General features: G+C 43.3%; 1 protein-coding gene across 4 annotated transcripts in view; it reads right to left on the bottom strand.

The window, feature by feature from the left end:
* C4H4orf51 (chromosome 4 C4orf51 homolog) overlaps positions 1–22,859 on the bottom strand; it is a 71,195-nt gene that overhangs the window by 35,087 nt on the left and 13,249 nt on the right. For all 4 annotated transcript variants that reach the window (XM_055274050.2, XM_055274052.2, XM_063638248.1 and 1 more), the window contains exon 2: positions 15,247–15,320. In XM_055274050.2, coding sequence (XP_055130025.1) covers positions 15,247–15,320 — 74 coding nt within the window. The remainder of the gene's footprint in view (positions 1–15,246; positions 15,321–22,859) is intronic.

The following is a 22,859-nucleotide window of genomic DNA, read 5'->3' as shown; positions in this document are numbered from 1 at the left end:
TTGTGATCCACCCATCTCGGCCTCCCAAAGTGCTGGGATTACAGGCGTGAGCCACCACACCTGGCCATCTTTTTTTCTTCCTGTAGTTTAAAAGAAATGTATTCACTTCTCACAGCAAGGCATACAAATTAGCCAAAAAACAGTCTAAGTCATGAAGTTAAAAGGTCCCTCTGCCATGACAGCTCACACCGTGGTGAGTGAGGCTTGTTTTCGGTCACCTAGTTCCCTTTGTTGCAAACCTTGGGCAGCTGTGGCTATCAAGGTCCATAGAGAAATGGGGAAGGAGGGTAAGGGCAGTGATTAGGTGAGGGAGCAGCCTGCCTGTCTCACCCCTGACCCCTCCACTGTCCCACAGGGACATCTTTCCTTTGTTGAAAAAAGAAGGCAAATAAGGGTGACCCTAGGGCAAAACAATGAAGACAGTCACACCAAAGCCCTTCGGAGTCCTTTTCTCCCATCAGCAGAATGACCTGTAAGGCCTTGTACCAGGAAGGAAGTTCTAAACATCAGTCTCTGCTAGGCAATCAGTGTGGGGAGATGGGTGGAGGAAGAGCAAGAAGAACACTCCCAGGGAATATGTGGTGGGGTAAAAAGTGTAGCACCTCAGCTAGCAACAGCTCAGCTGACGGGTGGAATATTGTGCGGAGTCACTCACAGAAGGAGAGTCTTAATCACAGTAAGACCTAGGGCTCCTTTGGGGGAGTGTAGGTGGGTGGGTTTCACTCCTGGGTATCTCCCTGTATAGCTGAGGAGAAGTGAGAAGTGAGAGTCTTCCTGTTGGCCCCATTTCTGGACTTCAGAACAAGAGGAGGCCTTGGAGAGGGAAGTTTCCTCTGCTGGGAAAAGCTGGCCTGGGTGTGAGGAAGCCTTGGCTGGGGAGCTGTGAGTCTCTCCCAGGAAAGCTGGGCGAGGTGCCCATTGCTCCTTTATGTTCGCATCCCAGAGCCAGCGTAGAGTCCCTTTCTTAGACAGACCAGAAGACCCATGGAAAAAGCCTCCCTCTATTGAGGCACGCCCTAACCCACCTGTTTCCACCTTCATTCTGGGGCCCCAACCTCCAGGATCAATAAGCTTTGGAAATGATCCAACCACAGAACAAGGGAGCACACCTCTAAGGCGTGATCAAAACAAAACCAACCAAGCTTGGAAGTCACGAGATACTCACATTGCTAAGAAATGGGAGGTCCTTCCCCAGCCTCAGGCTCCAACTCCTCCCACAGCCACCAGCCAGTCACCTGCCCTCTCTCCTCTTTTCCTCTCCCCGCAAATCACATTTGCCATCCCTTATTTATATTCCTTATGCATAAGTTTCAGATTTGGGGTTTGCCTGGCCGTATCTCCTTTAGCGCATCATGGAACCTGGATAGGGGATGGAGAAGTGAATATAACTAAAATCATTTTTGTGTGCAACAGTGCCATACACTAGTCATTCGCTTCATTTTTAAAGTATTGCAATTCTAGGGGCTTCTACATAGGATTCTAAAGACTGTCATTGGAAACACAGTTTTTCAAATGTTGCTTCTATACACTACATTTTAATTTTTAAAAGTCATGTATAAGTTTCCTTTTGGAAGACAAATTATAAACAAAGATCTGCCCCTATAAAGAAGTACGTTGTGGGAAGGAAAAAGCCAACCATGGAAGGACCGTAAAAACCATCGTTCAACAAATAATGACAAACAATCTGCTTTGTGTGATGCCCTGTGCCAAGTGCTGGGAATACAAAGACAAGACAGACAAGTTCCTCCCTCATAAAGGTTATGTTCTAGTAGGAGAAAGAGATAATAAGCAAGTAAACAAATACCATAATACACAGAAAGCAAAGCAGGCATCAAGATAGAGACGAAGAGGGCGAGAATGTGAAAAACTTATTTTAAACATGGTAGCCAGGAAAGACCTCTCTGAAGAGGTGACATTTAAGTTCAGAATTGAAGGACCTGAAGGATACAGCTCAGCAGAACTGGGATAATTGGGTTCCAGCAAAGATTCAGCACATGTAAAGGTCCTGACGTGGGAAATAGCTTAGCAGTTTCAAGTTGCTAAAAGAATACAATATAAGTGGAACAGGATGAGCAAAGGTGGGAGAAGGTGTGAAATGAGACTGGAAAGATAGGCAAGGTCACATTCGTGCAAGACCTTCCAGGCCATGGTAGAAAATTAGGATTTTGTTGTAAGTGCAATAGGAAACAGAAGTGAGATTATTTTGTTTATGCATTAAGATGTCCCTCTGTGGAGAATAGATTGGGTTGGCAAGACATGACTTATGGGGTGGTCCAGTGAGTTCTTACTGCTTTTTGAAGTTTTTCAAGGCTTGGAAAGGCTTTACAGAAGAATAAAAGTGGGATTGAAAGATCTGGTGAGAAAGGATGTTAAAAATGGACACAAATACTCTTGAAATTATGTTGCAACTCACACGCATTTTGCCCTCATAGAATATTATTTGGTTCTTGTCAATATTCTCCTAGGCACTGCCGTCCTTGTTAAATGTCTTATCCCATAAAAGCATTTCCAGGTAGCTGATTCGGAGACTTGAAGTTTGCTGCCTGTGTTTAGGAAATATCCCAAGGATATCTTACACATTTTCATATCTGGACTTTACTGTGGTCTTAACCACATAACACCTCCTCCTAGTGCATGTTACATCTCCTGGAACAGCAAGAATAAAAGAGACAAGTGCACTCTTTTGCAAGGTTCAGCTGAGCTCTCCCTAGAGCAGTACAGGTGTGGGGCACAGATACGGAGCTTAGGACAGAGAAAGGAAAGGGAAAGCCAGTGAGTGTTGGCCCAGCTGTATCATGGTTTGCATTCTACATGCTCTTCATAAAGCTGCTTCTGCTAGACAGAAGTTTAATAAAACAAAACATATTAGAATCTGTATTAGCATAGTACAATGGAGAGAAAGTTGAATTAAAATTTTGTTGTATTGCAGCTTTATAATACTGGATTTTTATTAGCTATTGCTTTGTTCTACTTTGAATATAAGAGCTGAGCATATGATATAGAAGGGAATCAGGTCAGAAAAGCTGCAACCAAATCAAACCCTTGGAAAGAAAATTAATATTAATGCAAAAGGAAAAGCACTTTAATGTAGGCAGAAATACAATTGAACTCTTTGAAAGGCAGATGTGAAAAGGAATTTGAGAACTTTTCTCCTGTAATGATCATGAATCACACTTAAGAACAGCCCATGCAATTTTTCTATTTATGAATGGATGTTACAAAGGAACAACTAGTCGACCAAACTCCACTAGTGACAAGCAAATTTATATAATTGGCTTGCACTGACAATTTGATCCTTGGCTTCAAGCAAAATTAATGTTGATAATCCAAAATTTGACATGGAAATGGAAAAGAAGCACAAGGAGAAATTATCATTTGGGTAAATTAAATAGTTCTGCTTTGATGTACTGTTACCTCTTAATGAAGAGAGGCAGCATCAGTTATATGAAAATGACCACTTGCGAAGAATGAAAAAGGCAATATGGGTAAATTGATAAGCAATCATTATGAGTATATTCACTGATGCCATTTCTACCTTTCATTCTCCCAGTGCTTTACTATAATAACTGGAGAGGAGATAGGAATGCAAAGTAATACCTGCTGTAGAGTAGTAGATTATTGCTTTCACTACTCATGTTTCCACCCCTCAAATGCCCCCACCCACCTAACTTCAGGACTGCTCAGCAGGTCTAGCAGGCCACAGGTGATTAGCAAAGCTAATCAGAATTCTGAAGGGCACAAAAAACAATATGAATGTAATAGAATTGTACTTTGTGCTACTCAGATCAGATGTGCTGTCACCTTAACTTACTATGAATGACGTGTTCAGGCTGTTTAATTTCCCAAACACAGGCTCAGACTTGTCTTCAAGCTACATAGTGTGTTTCAATTTTATGTTCTTTACTGCAAAAGGAAGAAAGAAAGTCTCCTGATTTTAACAATAGCCCACATGGTCAGCTGTCCTCTCCTCTTGCCTCAACAAACCACAGAGGAACACATAAAACCCTCCTCAGATGTACTATGCTCATGAAGTCAAATTTTACCAGGAAAGCTAACAGAATAGTGATCATCCAAGGCAACCATCAAAAACCTTTATCTCCATTATTTAAGAAAACTCAATAAGGCTGCAGGATAACTTTTTCCACCATGCGCAGCCCCTACCACACACATAGACACATCCCACCACAAATGGGCATTACCTGAATATTTTATAAATTGCTACAAATCCTAATTTGATATTACAATCATTAGTCTTGTTAAGCCTTCAGAGATTCAACCCTGAGAGATGGAAATTATATGGAAAATAATCTATTGTGTTCTCTTCTCAAAATCAGTGTGTGGCAGAATGGCTAGCTGTTCCCTTCCATAGTGTGCAGTTGTTGCTAGGAAGTGGCTTCCCAGCCAAGGAATCCATTTCTGAGCTCTCTGGCATCACATTGGAATGTGAGCATAAGTGATGCAAGTCACTTCCAGGCTGAAGTGGAGAAAGAGCACGTGTGTCTCCCCTCCCCTTCACCCCCACCTGCCAGATGGAGACAAAGGGCTCTAGGGCTTCGGGTATTGGTGGAAGCCCAAGAGAAAGGAAGTCTGTGTCCCAGATCACCATGAGAAAGGTCTACCTGCAGAACAGCCAACTTTGCCTTTGGATAAAGAAAAAAAAAATTTATTGTGTTAAGCAACTGGAATTTGGAAGTTTATCTATCAACCCCCTAATTAATAGATAATTTTGATAATAGAAAATAGATAATTTGGGGGGGTTATCTATAACAACTAGTGTTAACCTAATTTAACTGAAACAGGGTGGAGGTGGCTATAGATTAGTAAATATAGTTTACAGTTGATAGTTGATAGTTTTGGTTTATCTTCTTAGTTCCTTGGTGTACTCAGTAAAGCTCAGATTATATCACCTAGAGCTCCAAGCTCTGGTGGAAGTTACATTTTGGGACTAATATGAAAGAGAAAAATGTTTGCTTTGGAAGAATCGTCACTTTTAAGAGCAACTGTTCCAGCGTGTAACATGGTCATTTTCCTGCTAAAGACCACCATCCCTTTAGTAGGCAAATGGAAGCCATTGGGGCTACCATAAAGAATCTACAAGTAGAGGAGAGTGATGTCAGTAAAATGGCAGTTTTCTACCATCATTTCCCCCTGGACGGATTGATTTTGACAACCACCCATGGATGACAGTATTATAGTGGGAGCCTGGGTGGCCAGTGGAGAAATTCCAGCACATTAGTGGGGTAAAAACTCCAAGAATAGATGAATTGAAGAGGGTAAGAAGAACAGTTTCCCTTTACCTGTGACACCTCTCCTGCAAGGTAGCACAACTCGGTGTCAAGAGAGAGCTCCTCAGCCCACGATTCTTCCCACAGGAAGTGAGAGAATAGTGAGTGAGCGCCTGGCTCCTCCAGCTGTGCAAGACACTGCCCAAGAGGCCCACTTCTTTCTCACCCCACAGAAAATACTGAGGTGATTATCACAGCTGAGTGGTGAGGGAGGCTGCAAACAGGGAAGAAAGGCAAAGACTCACAGCCACCAGGGCTCGGAACTCAACAAAGGGCCATGGATCCCAATTACTGCTTCGGGCAGTCCATCAGAAACCCACTCATGAGCTGCTTGGGATGCCTCACCTGCAGACCACCCCAGCTGGCCCATGGGTACATCCAATGCCCCACATGCATCACTACTCCTTCCCCTGTAGCCTGTTCTCCATATGTGTCCCTGGAGACACCAAGTGCAAGCCTCTGCAGATGGCATGTGCAGACAGCCCACCCAACTCCATGAGACTGGGAGAAAGCACACAAATGTGAGCATTTTAGGGCACTGCTCTAGGGAAGACAAACAAGAGCCTCTCAGCGTCTGGTCTGGCTCTGCAGGATTGACAGAAGCCATACAATCTTAAGAATTCCTCCAAAGAGGGAGCAAGAGGGGTGGAATGGGCGCATCCATAGAAAAGGCCTGAGACAGCCATCAAATACCCAGCTGAGCTGACTGGTGAATGTGTTTCTCCCCTGAAGCCGGTCAGTGAAGACTGGAGGATGTGACTATATCTCCAAAGGCAAAGACAGTAACTCAAGACTTTGAGCAATAAGAAAAATCAAGGAAACATGTCACCACCCAAGAAACACTGTATTTTTCCAGTTACCAATCCCCCAAAATGGAGCTCTACAAATTTCCCGACAAATTTAAAATAATTGTTATGAAAAAGCACAGTGAGCCACAAAGAGAACACAGATAACTTAATGAAATCAGGAAAACAGCACATGAACCAAATGAGAAGTTCAACAAACAGAAATAAAAAACAAACAGAATATGTAGGTCAGAAGATACAAACTGGCAGATACGTAGGAAGAACGAGTCTAGAGATGTAATGAACACGTGAGGATTGTAGGTAATAAAACTGTACTAGATCCTGGATTCATGCTATTAATCAATGAGTAGATTTTAGCTGCTCTTGCCATAAAAAAGGGTAATTATGTGAGATGATGGATATTTAATTTGCTTCATTATGGTAACCTGTTTACTATATATGTACTCTATAGCATCATATTGTATACAAGCATACTTTAGAGACAGTGTGGGTTCAGTTCCAGTCCATTTCAAGAAAGAAAACATCACAATAAAGTGGGTCACATGAACTTTTTGTTTCCTAGTGCATATAGAAGTTATGTTTACCCTATGCTGTAGTCTATTAGGTGTGCAATAGCATTATGCCTAAAAATAAAATGAGCCAGGTGCAGTAGCTCACACCTGTAATCCCAGCACTTTGGGAGGCCAAGGTGGGCACATTATGTGAGGTCAGGAGTTCAAGACCAGCCTAGCCAACATAGTGAAACTCCATCTCTGATGCTGCCTATTCTCCTGTTTTCTCTGTGTGTTTTCTGAAATGGCCTCGAACACCTGCCAGACTGTCTGCCTCAGGGGCAAGTCCACCTCTTTGTTTTCGCTTTTGCATGCCACGTGACTTCTTAAACACATACTCCCTGTAATTCATGTTCCTGCAGCTCTTGCTGCATTTGCATGACAACAAAGACATGAGCTTCCTTGCAGGTATCCCCTGAGATTTATACTTGTTTTTACCCTACCAACTTGGATGACTTCCAACCCTTCCCCAGTCTCTTGGCACATTGTGGGGACAGACACTAATTGGAACCCTGGCTCTGCCAGCAACTTATGACTTGCCATATGCTTTTTGTTCCTGTTACGCTCTAGGGGTAAGTTTTTCAGTGGCTTTTGAAGCAGTTTGTCCACCTGCATAGGGCCTCACTCTGCGGCCCTTTAAAAGCCCCACATACTTGGTTTTTTTGAGTTAGAACCCCTCGGGAAGGAGACAAAGTTCTTCCTTTGCCATTTGTGAGTTCTTACTCCAAGCCCCAAGTTCTCTGGAGGTTACTACTTTATGTCAAGAGGGCAAATAAACGCTTCCCTCTAGAATCCAAGGGTTGCTGTTTTTGTGAGCATATGAAGGCTTCCCATGAGTATTCCTCTCACATCCTCCCACTTCTTCCTGTAGCCTCCATTCCTCTAATCACTTCCATGCCCTTCTCAACATGCATCAAGACCTTCAAGGTCATATTCAAAGGAAGTGAAGTCCAGCCCCCTTGAGGCAGTTAGCTGAAAAGCAGGCCTCTTTTCTACTTAAAAAACATGGAAAATGGGAATCTGAGAAAAGATAATGGTTTTGTTGCTAAAATGCTCCAAGTGAGAGTCACTATGAGGTCATGGAGACAAGGATATTGGCCAGCCCAAGACCGTAGGCACAAGAGACCCACAGGACAGAGATAAAGCTTGGTCCCAGACTAACAGATTACCATTAGAAAAGAGATGAAGGCAAGGTTAGGGGTATATGGTAAGACTGGTTCATTCTGGAACCCCAAGGATAAACAAGGAGCCCACTGCTCACTCCAGTATCTTCTCTGTTCTCAAGTGCATAATTGTGATGAGATGGGACCAAGGTAAAGGGTACATGGTAAGACCGGCTCATTCTGGAACCCTAAGGATGAATAGGGGATGCCCCATATAAGATAACAGGAAAGTAAGAGGGGACACCTTGTTTTTACTTTTTTCTCCTCTGTTCTCTCTTCACAGACAGGTAATCTTGTCTCGATACCACAGGATATGCCCCTTGGATGTATCACCCAAAACAGAAAGATCTCCCCAAACCTTGAAACAAGAAACTAGTTTTCCTTTGTAATACGATTTGGCTTAAAAATGAAAGGGGAGGAAATTACAGAAGTCAGCCTTGGAACCTAGTGCCACTGTGCAGGAGGTCCTCAGATTAGCCTCTTCAGTCTTTCATAACTGAGAGCAGAATAAGGACAGGGCTAAGGAAAAGGAGAAACAAAGGGAAAGGAGGTGAGCTCAACTATTGGCTGCTCTGCAAGCCCACTAGCCCCCTCCAGGTTGCCCTACGGACACTTCTCCAGGTAACTACCATTGGTGCAGGAAGCCAGGGCACTGGAAGGCACTGCCCCAATGGGATAAAAGCTATGTGCATGGCTTGCCCCTTCTGCCAGAAGGTCGGCCACCGGAAATGAGACTGCTCCAAGGGCCAAGCCACCCCTGGGACAGAATCCCAACTCCTGATGGCCTTGAGCTGAAGGGACTGTCTGCTCTGACTGGCTTCCAAATCAGACACTGTCATCAACAGGACAAAGTTGAGGGCAACTCTGGAGGTGGTAAGTAAACTTATAAATTTCCCTTTTGGGTTCAAGAGCTGCCTACTCTGTGCTAATCTCCTTCTCTGAGCAACTTTCCTCCAAATCCTGTCAGGTAATGGGGAAATGGCACCCCCTCCCTCCAAAAGAAAAAATTCACATCCCTTTATATTACTTAAGGGACCAGTCCCTGGTGATGTCTAAATACTCAATACCTCGTTAGGGCAAAAATATATTTTCCAAGATGGGTGCTTGCTTAATATTTACTTGACCTCTGAATTCATCTTTCTAATAGCTCTATTTCTCCTAGGAAACCTACCTAAATCTTTAACCAATAACTTCATCCTAGACAGTCCTACCCAGTGGTATAGAAATAGCCCACACTTATTCAGACAAGCACTAGCAAAAGTCTAACTGAACAATCTCTTGGGGTGGGATAACTTCTCCAGTACAGTATGTAAATAACCTCCTCATTTGTTTGCCCTTTACAGAACTTGCAAAGCAACATGCGGTACAAATCTTAACTTTCTAATGGAAGGAAAATGATTTTTGTTGAATTCAAAGGTTCTAAAGGCACGAAGGTTATAAAGAAGAGATTTTATATAAAAAAGTATCTTGTATGGTCCGGGCGCGGTGGCTCATGCCTGTAATCCCAACACTTTGGGAGGCTGAGGCGAGTGGATCATGAGGTCAGGAGATCGAGATCATCCTGGCTAACACAGTTAAACTCTGTCTCCACTAAAAAAATACAAAAAATTGGCTCATGCCTGGTGGCCCAGCACTTTGGGAGGCCAAGGTGGGCTGGATCACCTGAGGTCAGGAGTTCAAGACCAGCCTGCCCAACATGGTGAAACCCCATCTCTACTAAAAATCCAAAAATAAATTAGCCAGGCGTGGTAGTGGGCACCTGTAATCCCAGCTACTCGAGAGGCTGAGGCAGGAGAATCGCTTGAACCTGGGAGGTGGAGGTTGCAGTGAGCCAAGATCCCACCACTGCACTCTAGCCTGGGCGACAAGAGTGAAACTCTGTCTCAAAAAAAAAAAAAAAAAAAAAATTAGCTGGGCATGGTGGCAGGCCCTTTTAGTCCCAGCTACTGGGGAGGCTGAGGCAGGAGAATGGCATGAACCCAAGAGGCAGAACTTGCAGTGAGCCGAGATGGTGCCACTGCACTCCAGCCTGGGTGACAGAGCTAGACTCTTTGTCTCAAAAAAAAAAAAAAAAAAAAGAAAAGAATGTGTTTTCTTTTGTAACAGGACACAATTGGAGAAACTGGTTATTTTACCAAGACTTTGACTGGAATGGCATGCTTTTCTTTAAGGAATCAAAATGGAATTATGAAGCCAATAAAAGCTCCTTCGGAAAACTGCCCTCATACCTTGGCTACACAGTCCCTATACAGGGTTCCTGGCCTGTGGTAAGTAAAGAATATCACTTTATAACAGGTCTAGTAGCCCCAGGTTATTTTGAGATCACAAGAGGAGAGAAATTTACCTATGTCATACAGGTATTTGATGGTGCCAACCTAAGGCTTTAAAAAAGTTTTATCTGAAATTCCTTATGGAACACAGTTTTATTAAAGCCAATTTTAAAAGGAGTCTATATGGTACATAATTATTCTCACTGTGCTTTATGCAAATAACCATGCCAAGTATAATAAGACTAAAGCTTATGTTGTGAGCCAGTCAGTTCTATCATGATTTGTCTTTAATAAAACTGAGGACCGGAGAGAAAAAAATTCTGTTTCAAAAACTATGGTACACCTGTTATTAGATTCTAGTCTCATCAGTTTTTAAGTTTTTGTCTGCAATTTAGACTAACCCTGCTTATTCCTGTGAATCAACCAGTGATCTCTGGCTGCAGCTCAGAAGAAACAAGATGGATGGGTAATGTAAAAATCTGGATCAATATTCTAATTCTGGGCACATGTTGGAATCAGCTAGCAAACCCATGCACCCAAGTGTCAGCAGGCATAACTATAGCCACCAGCTACCTGAGGATATTGGCAGTCTCGGAATTTTTTGGAGCTATCATCACCCCCTTATTTTGGCTTGGCATTCTTCTAATTCTAATAATCCTATTTGTTGCCTCTCACCTTCAGGCCATCAAGCTCCAGATGATCATCAGTGAGGGATACTGTCCTCTCAATATTCAAGAGCCACCCATCTACAAAGGACCCCTAGACTGCTCATCACTGGGACACGACAGAGGCAAAATCCTGTCCCTGTCTCTTTTGGACCTGGTTGGATACTGCTTTCACCAACCCATGGAACCAGCTCTGCCATGACAGCTAGCAAGAGGCCAAGACCTGCAGAACAATCACTACCACCCCTCTCTGTCAGCAGGAATCAGTTACAGAAGACTGACCTTCATCCATTTTCCCCAAAGAATTGGGGTACTGGACTCTTGAGGGGGAAAATGTTAAAGTAGGTAGCTAGTCAGGCACAAGCAGGGCAGGAGACGGCCTAGCCTCCAACCTTGCCACACATACACACCAGAAATGTCAGGCAACCATCAGGTTATGGTCAGGTGATTGCTAACTGTCTCTTTAAAATAGTAATTGGTCACAGCCAATGCTAGGGAAAGGCAGTCTCCCAATAAATAGAAACACCTGAAACTGGTGATCAGCGGCATCCCGATAAGATCTCAGGAGTTTGAGGAATGGGCTCAAGCTTGCACATTAAGAGGCAAAATAGTGGAGTTTAACTAGTATATGGCCTTCTAGAGACATTTGACTGGTAAGGGAAGAATGCCTCAAATGAGCATGTATACAACTCCAGTAAACACACTGTGCATGCTCTCCTCTCAAGTGTTAGCAGGCCACTGCAAGTGCAGACAGCCCACCCAAGGGAAGAAACAGGGAAGAAGGGATGCAAGCCCTTGGAAGTATGCTAACGTATGAAACCCCAAGCCAAAGGTCAAACTGCGCACTTGATCTCTCAAGTTGCCCGCTTTAGCCTCTTCCAAGGTAATCTCTCAAGTCACCTGCTTCACCCTCTTCCAAGTGTGCTTTACTTTCTCTCATTCCTGCTCTAAAGCTTTTCAATAAACTTTGACTCCTGCTGAAACTTGCTTTGGTCTCTCCTTCTGCTTATGCCCTTCAGTCAAATTCTTTCTTCTGAGGAGGCAAGAATTGCGATTGCTGCAGACCTGTATGGATTTGCCACCAGTAACAAAACTTTCAAAAATCAAAGACAGAGAGAATTTTGGAAGCAGCAAGAAAAAACATTTGTCCTAATTTCAAATTATATTAGAAAACTGTAGCAATCAAAAGAGCATGGCACTGGCATAAAAACAGACACACAGGCCAATGAAAAAGAATAGAGAACCCAGAAATAAACCCACGCATATACAGTTAGCTAATCTTCAACAAAAGCACCAAGAATACACAATAGGGAAAGAATAGTGAAGGAAATTAAAATATTTTATCCAAAAATAAATTTCTTTGACATATTTTTAAATAGCTGCTACTTGGCCAGCAGAGAGAAGTGGCCTTGTGAAGCTATTCTTTTTTTTTTTTTTTGAGACGGAGTCTCGCTCTGTCACCCAGGTTGGAGTGCAGTGGCGCGATCTCGGCTCACTGCAAGCTCCGCCTCCCAGGTTCATGCCATTCTCCTGCCTCACCCTCTCCGAGTAGCTGGGACTACAGGCGCCCGCCACCACGCCCGGCTAATTTTTTGTATTGCTAGTAGAGACAGGGTTTCACTGCGGTCTCCATCTCCTGACCTCGTGATCCGCCCGCCTCTGCCTCCCAAAGTGCTGGGATTACAAGCGTGAGCCACCGCGCCCAGCCGTGAAGCTATTCTAAGTGGGGGAAATTTGCATCTGTAGAGAATCTCCATTAATGAAGCCATTCCCCCTCCCCTTTCTATGCCTCCCCCCAGATCCAGGAGAGGTTGAGAGTCTGACACCTTTATTATTTATTTATTTAAAACTTTTTCCTCCAATACTGGCAGATGAACTGACACCTTTAAAAATCTGAAAAGAAACATTTACCATCTATTCTCTCTGAGGGAGGCTTCATCAACATAAAAAAGCCATCTTTGCCAGCCAAGACTCCTCATTTCTCTCTCTCTAAACCTGCCTTGCCACTAAGCCTGATTTACCTGTTTCTGGACATGATCTGAGTCTGCATTCTTTGCTGTGGCCTCAGGATAATATACACGTTTCTGTAACTCACTGGGAAGTTGGGCTTTTATTCTGAAGGCTCCCGTGGATGCATGTTAAATAAATTTTTATGCCTTTTCTTTTATTAATCAATCTGCCTCGTGTCAGTGATTTTTAGCAAAGCTTTAGAGAGCCAAGAGCCTATGGTTCCCACAGTAGTCTCGTCAATAATTAGGCCGAGAAAACTGGATATCGACACATAAAAGAAAGAAATTATACTCTTATCTTACACTATACACAAAAATCAACTCAAAATAGATTAAAGAATTAAATATAAGACCTGAAAACAAGAAACTCCTAGACAACATAGGGACAAAGCTTTCTGACATTGGTCTTGGTAGTGAATTTTGGATATAACATCAATAGCAAAGTTTACTAAAGCAAAAATAAACAAATGGAACGATATTAAACAAAAACTTTCTACACAGGAAAGGAAACTGTCAGGCCCCTGAGCCCAAGCCAAGCCATCGCATTCCCTGTGACTTGCACGTATACATCCAGATGGCCTGAAGTAACTGAAGATCCACAAAAGAAGTAAAAACAGCCTTAACTGATGACATTCCACCATTGTGATTTGTTCCTGCCCCACCCTAACTGATCAATGTATTTTGTAATCTCCCTCACCCTTAAGAAGGTACTTTGTAATCTCCCCCACCCTTAAGAAGGTTATTTGTAATTCTCCCTACCCCAGCGAATGTACTTTGAGAGATCCACCCCCTGCCCCCCAAAACATTGCTCCTAACTTCACCGCCTATCCCCAAACCTATAAGAACTAATGATAATTCACCACCCTTTGCTGACTCTCTTTTCAGACTCAGCCCACCTGCACCCAGGTGAAATAAACAGCCATGTTACTCACACAAAGCCTGTTTGGTGGTCTCTTCACACGGACGCGCATGAAAGAAACTATCAACGAAATGAAAAGAAAACTGACAGAATAAGGGGAAATATTTGCAAACCATATCTCAGATAAGGAGTTAATATCCAAAATATATAATGAACTTGTAAACCAAAAATAAAATTCTAGGCCGGGCGCGGTGGCTCAAGCCTGTAATCCCAGCACTTTGGGAGGCCGAGGCGGGCGGATCACGAGGTCAGGAGATCGAGACCACGGTGAAACCCCGTCTCTACTAAATATACAAAAAAATTAGCCGGGCGTGGTGGCGGGCGCCTGTTGTCCCAGCTACTCGGAGAGGCTAAGGCAGGAGAATGGCGTGAACCCGGGAGGCGGAGCTTGCAGTGAGCCGAGATTGCGCCACTGCACTCCAGCCTGGGCGACAGAGCGAGACCCCATCTCAAAAAAAAAAAAAAAAAAAAAGATCTAGATACAACGTATGTGCCTATCAATAAAGAATGGATAAAGAAAATGTGGTATATACATACAATGGAAAATTATTCAGCCTTAAAGAGAAGGACATCTTGGTTTATGTGACAACATGGATGCACCTGGAGGACCTTATGCTAAGTGAAATTACTCAGCCACAGAAAGACAAAAACTACATGATTTCACTCATATGTGTAATCTAAAAAGTCAAAGTTATAGAAGCATAGTAGAACAGTGGTTACCAGGAGGTGTGAGGTAAGATAAATGGGGAATTTTTGGTCAAAGAGTACAAACTTTCAGTTATAAGAGAATATGTAAGGAGACCTTATGCACATTATGGTGACTGGTTAATTAAAATGTATACTTAAAATTTGCTAAGACAGCCTGGCATGGTGGCTTACGCTTGTAATCTCAGCACTCTGGGAGGCCAAGTTGGACAGATCACAAGGTCAGGAGTTTGAGACTAGCCTGGCCAACATGGTGAAATCACATCTCTACTAAAAACACAAAAATTAGTCAGGCATGGTGGCAGGAGCCTGTAATCCTAGCTACTTGGGAGGCTGAGGCATGAGAATCACTTGAACCTGGGAGGCAAAGGTTGCAGTGAGCCGAGATCAGACCACTACACTCCAGCCTGGGTGACAGAGTGAGACCCTGTCTCAAAAAAAAAAAAAAAAAAAAAAAAAAAAAAAAAAATATATATATATATATATATATATATATATATATATATATTGCTAAGAGAGTAGGTCTGTTTTTGTTTGTTTGGTTGGTTGGTTGGTTTTGTGCTGTTTTTTTAGACCGAATCCTGCTCTGTCACAGGCATGCTCCACCATACCCAGCTAATATTGTTTTTGTATTTTTAGTAGAGATGGGTTTCACCATGTTGGCCAGGCTGGTCTCAAATTCATGATGTCAAGTGATCCGCCTGCCTTGGCATCCCAAAGTACTGGGATTACAGGTGTGAGCCACAGTGCTGGGCCTACAATTTTTATTTGTCAATCATATCTCAGTAAAGTGAGAGAAAAAAAAGAACCTGAAAGAAACACAGCAACCCTGGCAAAAGGGCTGGGCCCAGAAACTGATCATGTTTCACTTACCTTTGACATCTGTAGTCTCTTGGGTACCAGCCCAGCAGAGAAGATGACAGGCAGAACTGTTTGGCAATGACATCCTAAGGAAAGCAAGTAGAAGAAACAAGTTACAAATTTATGGATCTGTAAGTCATATGAAGCCTATGGACTTACAGGGATTTCCATTCATCTTTTTTTAAACTTTCATTTTAGGTTTGGGGGTACATGTGAAGGTTTGTTATTTAGATAAACTCGTGTAATGGGGGTTTGTTGCACAGATTACTTCATCACCCAGGTATTAAGTCTAATACCTGGTAGCAATTTTGTTCTCCTCCTCTCCCTCCTCCCACTTTCCACCATCCAGTAGACCCCAGTGTCTGTTGTTCCATTCTTTTTTTCTTTTTTTTTTTTTTTTGAGACAGAGTCTCGCTCTGTTGCCCAGGCTGGAGTGCAGTGGCGCAATCTCAGCTCACTGCAAGCTCCGCCTCCCGGGTTCACGCCATTCTCCTGCCTCAGCCTCTCCGAGTAGCTGGGACTACAGGCACCCACCACCACGCCCGGCTAATTTTTTTTTTTTGTATTTTTAGTAGAGACGGGGTTTCACCGTGGTCTCAATCTCCTGACCTCATGATCCACCCCCCTCAGCCTCCCAAAGTGCTGGGATTACAAGCGTGAGCCACTGCGCCTGGCCTGTTGTTCCATTCTTTTTTTGAGAGGGAGTCTCACGCTGTCACCAGGCTGGAGTGCAGTGGTGTGATCTTGGCTCATTGCAACCTCCTCTTCCCTGGTTCAAGTGATTCTCCTGCCTCAGCCTCCTGAGTAGCTAGGACTACAGGCACACACCACCAAGCCCAGCTAATTTTTGTATTTTTAGTAGAAACAGGGTTTCACCATGTTGGCCAGGATGATCTGGATCTCTTCACCTGGTGATTTGCCCACCTCGATCTCCCAAAATGCTGGGATTACAGGCGTGAGTCACTGCACCCAGGCATGTTGTTCCTTTCTTTGTGTCCAGGTGTTCTCATCATTTAACTCTCACTTATAAATGAGAACATGCGGTATTTAGTTTTCTGTTCCTGCGTTAGTTTGCTAAGGATAATGGCCACCACCTCCATCCATGCTTCTGCAAAAGACATGATCTTGTTCTTTTTTGTGACTGCATAGTATTTCATGATGTATATGTACCCCATTTTCTTTTTACAACCTGTCATTGATTGGCATTTAGGTTGATTCTATGTCTTTGCTGTTGTGAATAATGCTCCAGTGAACATTCGCATGCATGTGTCTTTATGTTGGAATGATTTATATTCCAGAAAGATTTTATGACATAGATGCCAAAAGCAATCACGACAAAAGCCAGAGTTGACAAAGGGGATCTGGTTAAACTTAAGAGCTTCTGTACAGCAAAGGAAACTATCAACAGGTAAACAGACAACCACAGAAGAGGATAAAACATTTGCAGACTATGCATCTGACAAAGGTCTAATATCCAGCATCTAAAAGAACTTAAACAAATTTGCAAGAAAAAAACAAACGATCCCATTAAAAAGTGGTCAAGGAACATAAACAGACACATTTCAAACAAAGACCTGTGGCCAAAAAGCATATGACAAAAAGCTCATTATCACTGATCATTAGAGAAATACAAATTAAAACCACAATGAGATACCATCTTACACCAATCAGAATGGCTATTATTAAAAAAGTCAAAAATAACAGATGCTGGCAAGGTTGCAGAGAAAAGAGAACACTTGTACACTGTATTGTGGAAAGCAGTATGACAATTCCTGAAAAAGCTAAGAATAGAACTACCATTCTACCCAGTGATCCCATTACTGGGTATTTACTCAGAGGAATACAAATCATTCATCTTTTTATTTGGTTTCTTAAACATTTGTTTGTTTTCTTCCACCCTTTCCATACTCCCAACTGTAATCACACAATCCCATTAAATAAACTACAGTTGGACTTTCTTATCATCTTCAGTGATTTGTTTGTTCTCTAATCTGTCATAAAAGGGTAATATTTTCAACTTCTGTGCATGAAAAGCTCAAACATTAAGTTCATAATTATTTCAAAGGGATTTATGAGTGTTTCTCTAGGGAGCTGTTTTCAAAATAAGATAAGTGCTCTGAATGGGATAAGAAAGATTACAGTAATTATGTTGGTTTCTGAAAAAACTAAAAACTTAATATCAGCGGAATAACTTGGGGACTCACAGATGCAGTGTGTATCCTTTGAAACACATCTGTATCCCAGTTTCCTTGAATCCAAATATGACACCCTAAGCAAGCAGGGACCGGGTGGGAAACGCAGGTTATTTTGTATGGAATGAACAAAGTCATCAATTTCTAGATTACACATGGTAGATTACCAATTACACATGGTGGCAATTATTTTAGGGCCTCTGATTGAGGGAGGAGGGTCCTCATGCTTCAGGAACCTGTAACTCTGTGAGGCAGGAGTAGAGTAGAATAGATTTCAGCCTAACGAGCCCTAAAATATTCCTGTACATGTATTCAGCACACAAACCAGCCCTAATTATTCCTGAGACAGGGGCTGGTGGTCTACCCTGCATCTTTCTTCTCCTACTGACAGCATCAGTTGAATCAGCTGGGCGTATGAATTTTAAAGTGCAGATTTTTTAGCTCAATCCCCAGTAATTATTCTTCAGTAGATTTGGGGCAGATGGTCTGATACAGGTGGTCACTGGGCCAGTTCCCTGACTTCTACAGGAGCCACTTCTTTGCTTCTCTTAATATATTTTATCACTAAACACCATAGTTTGGGCTTGTTTTTTTGAATTTTATATAAACAGAATTATACAGCATGTCACCTGGTTCAAAATGCCCAACATTATGTTTGTGAGATTATTGAGTGGAACCATAGTTTTTTCTTATTCATTACTACACAGTATTCCATTGTATGACTATGCCACTGTTGACTCTTCTGCCAGTGAATAGTACTTATTCTACATTTTGCTTCTTTTAGTTTTTTTTGGCTATTATGAAAAGTACAGCTAAGAACACTATTGTACATGTCTCTCGACGTACATGTGAAAGTGCATTTCAGTTGGAGTAGAATTGCTAAGTCTACAATATCCATAGAATCAACTGTAGACAGTAAAACCAAACTTTTGCTAAAGAGCGATATCAACGTACATTCCCATCAGCTGTATATGAGAGATCTTATTGTTAGGCATTCTTACCAACACTTAGTAGGTTTTTTTTTAGACTCAAGGGCTACATGTGCAGGTATGTTACATGAATATATTGTGTGATGCTGAAGTTTAGGCTTATATTGAACCTGTCACCCAAATAGTGAACTTAGTACCCAATAGGTAGATTTTTTTGTTGTTGTTGTTTTCTTTTTTTTTTTTTTTGTGAGCAACATGGCTGTTTATTTCACCTGGGTGCAGGTGGGCTGAGTCCGAAAAGAGAGTCAGCAAAGGGAGATAAGGGTGGGGCTGTTTTATAGGATTTGGGTAGGTAAAGGAAAATTACAGTCAAAGGGGATTTGCTCTCTGGCGGGCAGGAGTGGGGGTCGCAAGGTGCTCAGTGGAGGTGCTTTTTGAGCCAGGATGAGCCAGGAAAAGGACTTTCACAAGGTAATGTCATCGCTTAAGGCAAGGACCGGCCATTTACACTTCTTTTGTGGTGGAATGTCATCAGTTAAGGTGGGACAGGGCATATTCACTTCTTTTGTGATTCTTCAGTTACTTCAGGCCATCTGGGCGTATACTTGCAAGTCACAGGGGATGCGATGGCTTGGCTTGGGCTCAGGAGCTTGACATTCCTGCCTTCTTGTATTAATAAGAAAAATAAAAATAGTGTTGAAGTGTTGGGGTGGCGAAAATTTTTTGGGGGGTAGTATGGAGAGAGAGAATGGGTGTTTCTCAGGGCTGCTTCAAGTGGGATTAGGGGCGGCGTGGGAACCTAGAGTGGGAGAGATTAAGCTGAAGGAAGATTTTGTGGTAAAAGGTGATATTGTGGGGTTGTTAGAAGAAACATTTGTCATGTTGAATTATTGGTGATGGCCTGGATATGGTTTTGTATGAATTGAAAAATTAAATGGAATAAGAGAAGGAGAAAAACAGGTATAAAAGGTCTAAGAATTGGGAGGACCCAAGACCTCTGGTTAGAGAGTGCCTAAGGAGATTCAGCATAGTCCTGCCAGCAAAGATTATTTATTTACTTCAAGAGCTAAGAGTGGCAGTTTGGGGATAGCATGAGGAGATATCAGCTGTGATGGCTTGGAGAAACAGTGTAAACTGGCAGAGTAAACAAGAGCAGGGCATGTATGAGTAGTTGAGAATGGAGAATAGGAGTATGACTAGACAGAAAATAGTAGGGATGACAAGTTATTTGGGGGCACAGTCTAAGTTGGTCTGGTGTCTGGAATGAGACTGGGGCCTAATACAAAGGAGCTCAAATTGGCTGTACCTTGTAGCATTCTGAGGACAGGTCTGACTTCTGAGAAGGGAAAGTGGTAAAAGTATTGTCCAGTCCTTTTTAAGTTGGTGGCTGAGCTTGGTGAGGTGTGTTTTTAAAAGACCTTTAGTCTGTCACTGAATACTAAGAGCCTGAAAAAATGCTTGGCTGATTTGACTAATAAAGGCTGATCTGTTATCAGACTGTATAGAGGTGGGAAGGCTAAACTGAGGAATTATGTCTGACAGAAGGGAATGACAAGGCTAAACTGAAGAATTATGTCTGACAGAAGGGAAGAAATGACTGCGATGGCCTTCTCAGACCCTGTAGGAAAGGACTCTACTTATCCAGTGAAAGTGTCTACCCAGACTAGGGGGTATTTTAGTTATCTTACTCGGGGCATGTTGAGTAAAGCTAATTTGCCAGTCCTGGGTGGAGGCAAATCCTTGAGCTTGATGTGTAGGGAAGGGAGGGGACCTGAATAATCCATGAGGAGTAGCAGAATAGCAGATGGAATACTGAGAAGTTATTTCTTTGAGGATAGATTTCCACAATAGAAAGGAAAAGAGAGGTTCTAAAAGGCGGGCTAGTGGCTTGTACTATAGCATAGCCTGCCTTTACTGGTGTGTGGCGATTAGGCCTGGTGGAACTGCCATCAATAAACTAAGTGTGATCAGGGTGAGAACCAGGGAAGAAGGAAATGTGGGGAAATGGGGTGAATGTCAGGTGGATCAGAGAGATGCACTCATGAGAGTCAGGTGTGGTATCTGGAATAATGTGGGAGGCCAGATTGAAGTCTGGGGCAGGAACAATGGTAATTGTGGAGACTTAACAAAGAGTGAGTGTAGCTGAGGGAGCTGGGGGAGCAGAAAGTATATGCATCAGGTGTGAGTAAGAAAATAGACTTTGGAAATTATGAGAGCTGTAGAGAGTGAGTTGAGCATAGTTTGTGATTTTTAGGGCCTCTAAAAGTATTAAAGCAGCGGCAGCCACTGCACGCAGACATGAGGGCTAGGCTAAAACAGTAAGGTCAAGTTGTTTGGACAGAAACGCTACAGGGTGCGGTCCTGGCTCTTGCGTAAGAATTCTGACCGAACTAACCATGCCTAGGAAGGAAAGGAGTTGTTGTTTTGTAATGGATTGAGGTTTGGGAGATTAATTGGACATGATCAGCAGGGAGAGCACGTGCGTTTTTATGAGAATTATGCTGAGATAGGTAACAGATGAGGATGAAATTTGGGCTTGACTGAAGTAATGGGAGCTCTCTGTGAAACCTTGCAGCAGTACAGCCCTGGTAATTTGCTGAGCCTAATGGATGTCAGGGTCAGTCTAAGTGAAAGCAAAGAGAGGCTGGGACGAGGGGTGCAGGGGAATAGTGAAAAAAGCATCTTTAATATCGAGAATGGAACAGTGAGTTGTGGAGGAAGGTATTGAGGACAAAAGAGTGTACGGGTTGGGCACCACAGGATGGATAGGCAAAACAATTTGGTTGATAAGGCACAGATCCTGAACTAATCTGTAAGACTTGTCCGGTTTTTGGACAGGTAAAATGGGGGAATTGTAAGGAGAGTTATAGGTTTTAGAAGCCCATGCTGTAGCAGGCGAGTGATAACAGGCTTTAATCCTTTTAAAGTGTGCTGTGGGATGGGATATTGGCATTGAGCAGGGTGAGGGTGATTAGGTTTTAATGGGATGGTAACGGGTATCTGATCAGTTGCCAGGGAAGCAGTAGAGATGTCCCATACTTGTGGGTTAAGGTGGGGGGATACGAGAGGAAGACAGGAAGGAGGCTTTGGGTTGGGGAGAAGGGCGGCAATGAGATGCAGCTGCAGTCCAGGAATAGTCAGGGAAGCCGATGATTTGGTTAAAATATCTCAGCCTAATAAGGGAACTGGGCAGGTGGGGATAACTAAAAAAGAGTGCATAAAAGAGTGTTGTCCGGGCCGGGCGCGGTGGCTCACGCCTGCAATCCCAGCACTTTGGGAGGCCGAGGCAGGCAGATCACGAGGTCAGGAGATCGAGACCATCTTGGCTAACACGGTGAAACCCTGTCTCTACTAAAAATACAAAAAATTAGCCGGGCGCGGTGGCAGGCGCCTGTAGTCCTAGCTACTCAGGGGGCTGAGGCAGGAGAATGGCGTGAACCCCGGGAGGCGGAGCTTGCAGTGAGCTGAGATTGTGCCACTGCATTCCAGCCTGGGCTACAGAGCAAGACTCCGTCTCAAAAAAAAAAAAAAAAAGAAGTGTTCTCCAAGTTGGCACCAGAGTGGGGGAGTTTTCAGTGGTTTAGAAGCCTGGCTGTCAATACCCACAACAGTTATGGAGGCAAGAGAAACAGGCCCTTGAAAAGAAGATAATGTGGAGTGGGTAGCCTCCGTATTGACTACGGGGACGGACTTACCTTCCACTGTGAGAGTTACCCGAAGCTCGGCGTCTGTGTTGGTCTACGGGGCTTCCGAGGTGATCGGGCAGCATCAGTCTTCAGCCGCTAAGCCAAGAAGGAGTCAGTCAGAGGGCCTTGGGCCAGAGTTCCAGGGGCTCTGGGAGTGGCTGCCAGGTGAGTTGAACAGTTTGATTTCCAGTGGGATCCCGCACAGATGGGACACAGCTTAGGAGGAATCCTGGGCCACAGGCATTCCTTGGCCTGGTGGTCAGATTTCTGGCACTTGTAGCAAGTTCCTGGGGGAGGAGGTTCTGGAGGAACGCCTGGCTGCTGCGGTACAGGCGTTTGGAAGTTCTTGTGTGCTGGAGATGTGGCTGGGGTTTGTCTCACAGTGGAGGCAAGGAATTGCAACTTTTTTCTATTATTGCACACCTTGAAGGTGAGGTTAATTAAATCCTGTTGTGGGATTTGAGGGCCGGAATTTAGTTTTTGGAGTTTTATTTAATGTCGGGAGCAGATTGGGTAATAAAATGTATTTTGAGAATAAGACGGCCTTTTGACATTTTAGGGTCTAGGGCTGTAAAGTGTCTCAGGGTTGATGCCAAAAGAGTCATGAACTGGGCTGGATTTTTATATTTGATGAAAAAGAGCCTAAACGCTATCTGATTTGGGATAAAGAAAAAAGAGCATTAACCTTGACTATGCCTTTAGCTCTAGCCACCTTTTTAAGAGTAAATTGCTGGGCAGGTGGGGGAGGGCTAGTCACGGAATGAAACTGTAAGCCGGACCCATTGTGAGGAGGGGAGGTGATAAAAAGATTATAGGGC

The sequence above is a fragment of the Symphalangus syndactylus genome, chromosome 4 (genome assembly GCF_028878055.3).
Source record: "Symphalangus syndactylus isolate Jambi chromosome 4, NHGRI_mSymSyn1-v2.1_pri, whole genome shotgun sequence".
Classification (NCBI taxonomy): Eukaryota; Metazoa; Chordata; class Mammalia; order Primates; family Hylobatidae; genus Symphalangus; species Symphalangus syndactylus.
This window is presented reverse-complemented; position numbering and strand designations above follow the sequence as displayed.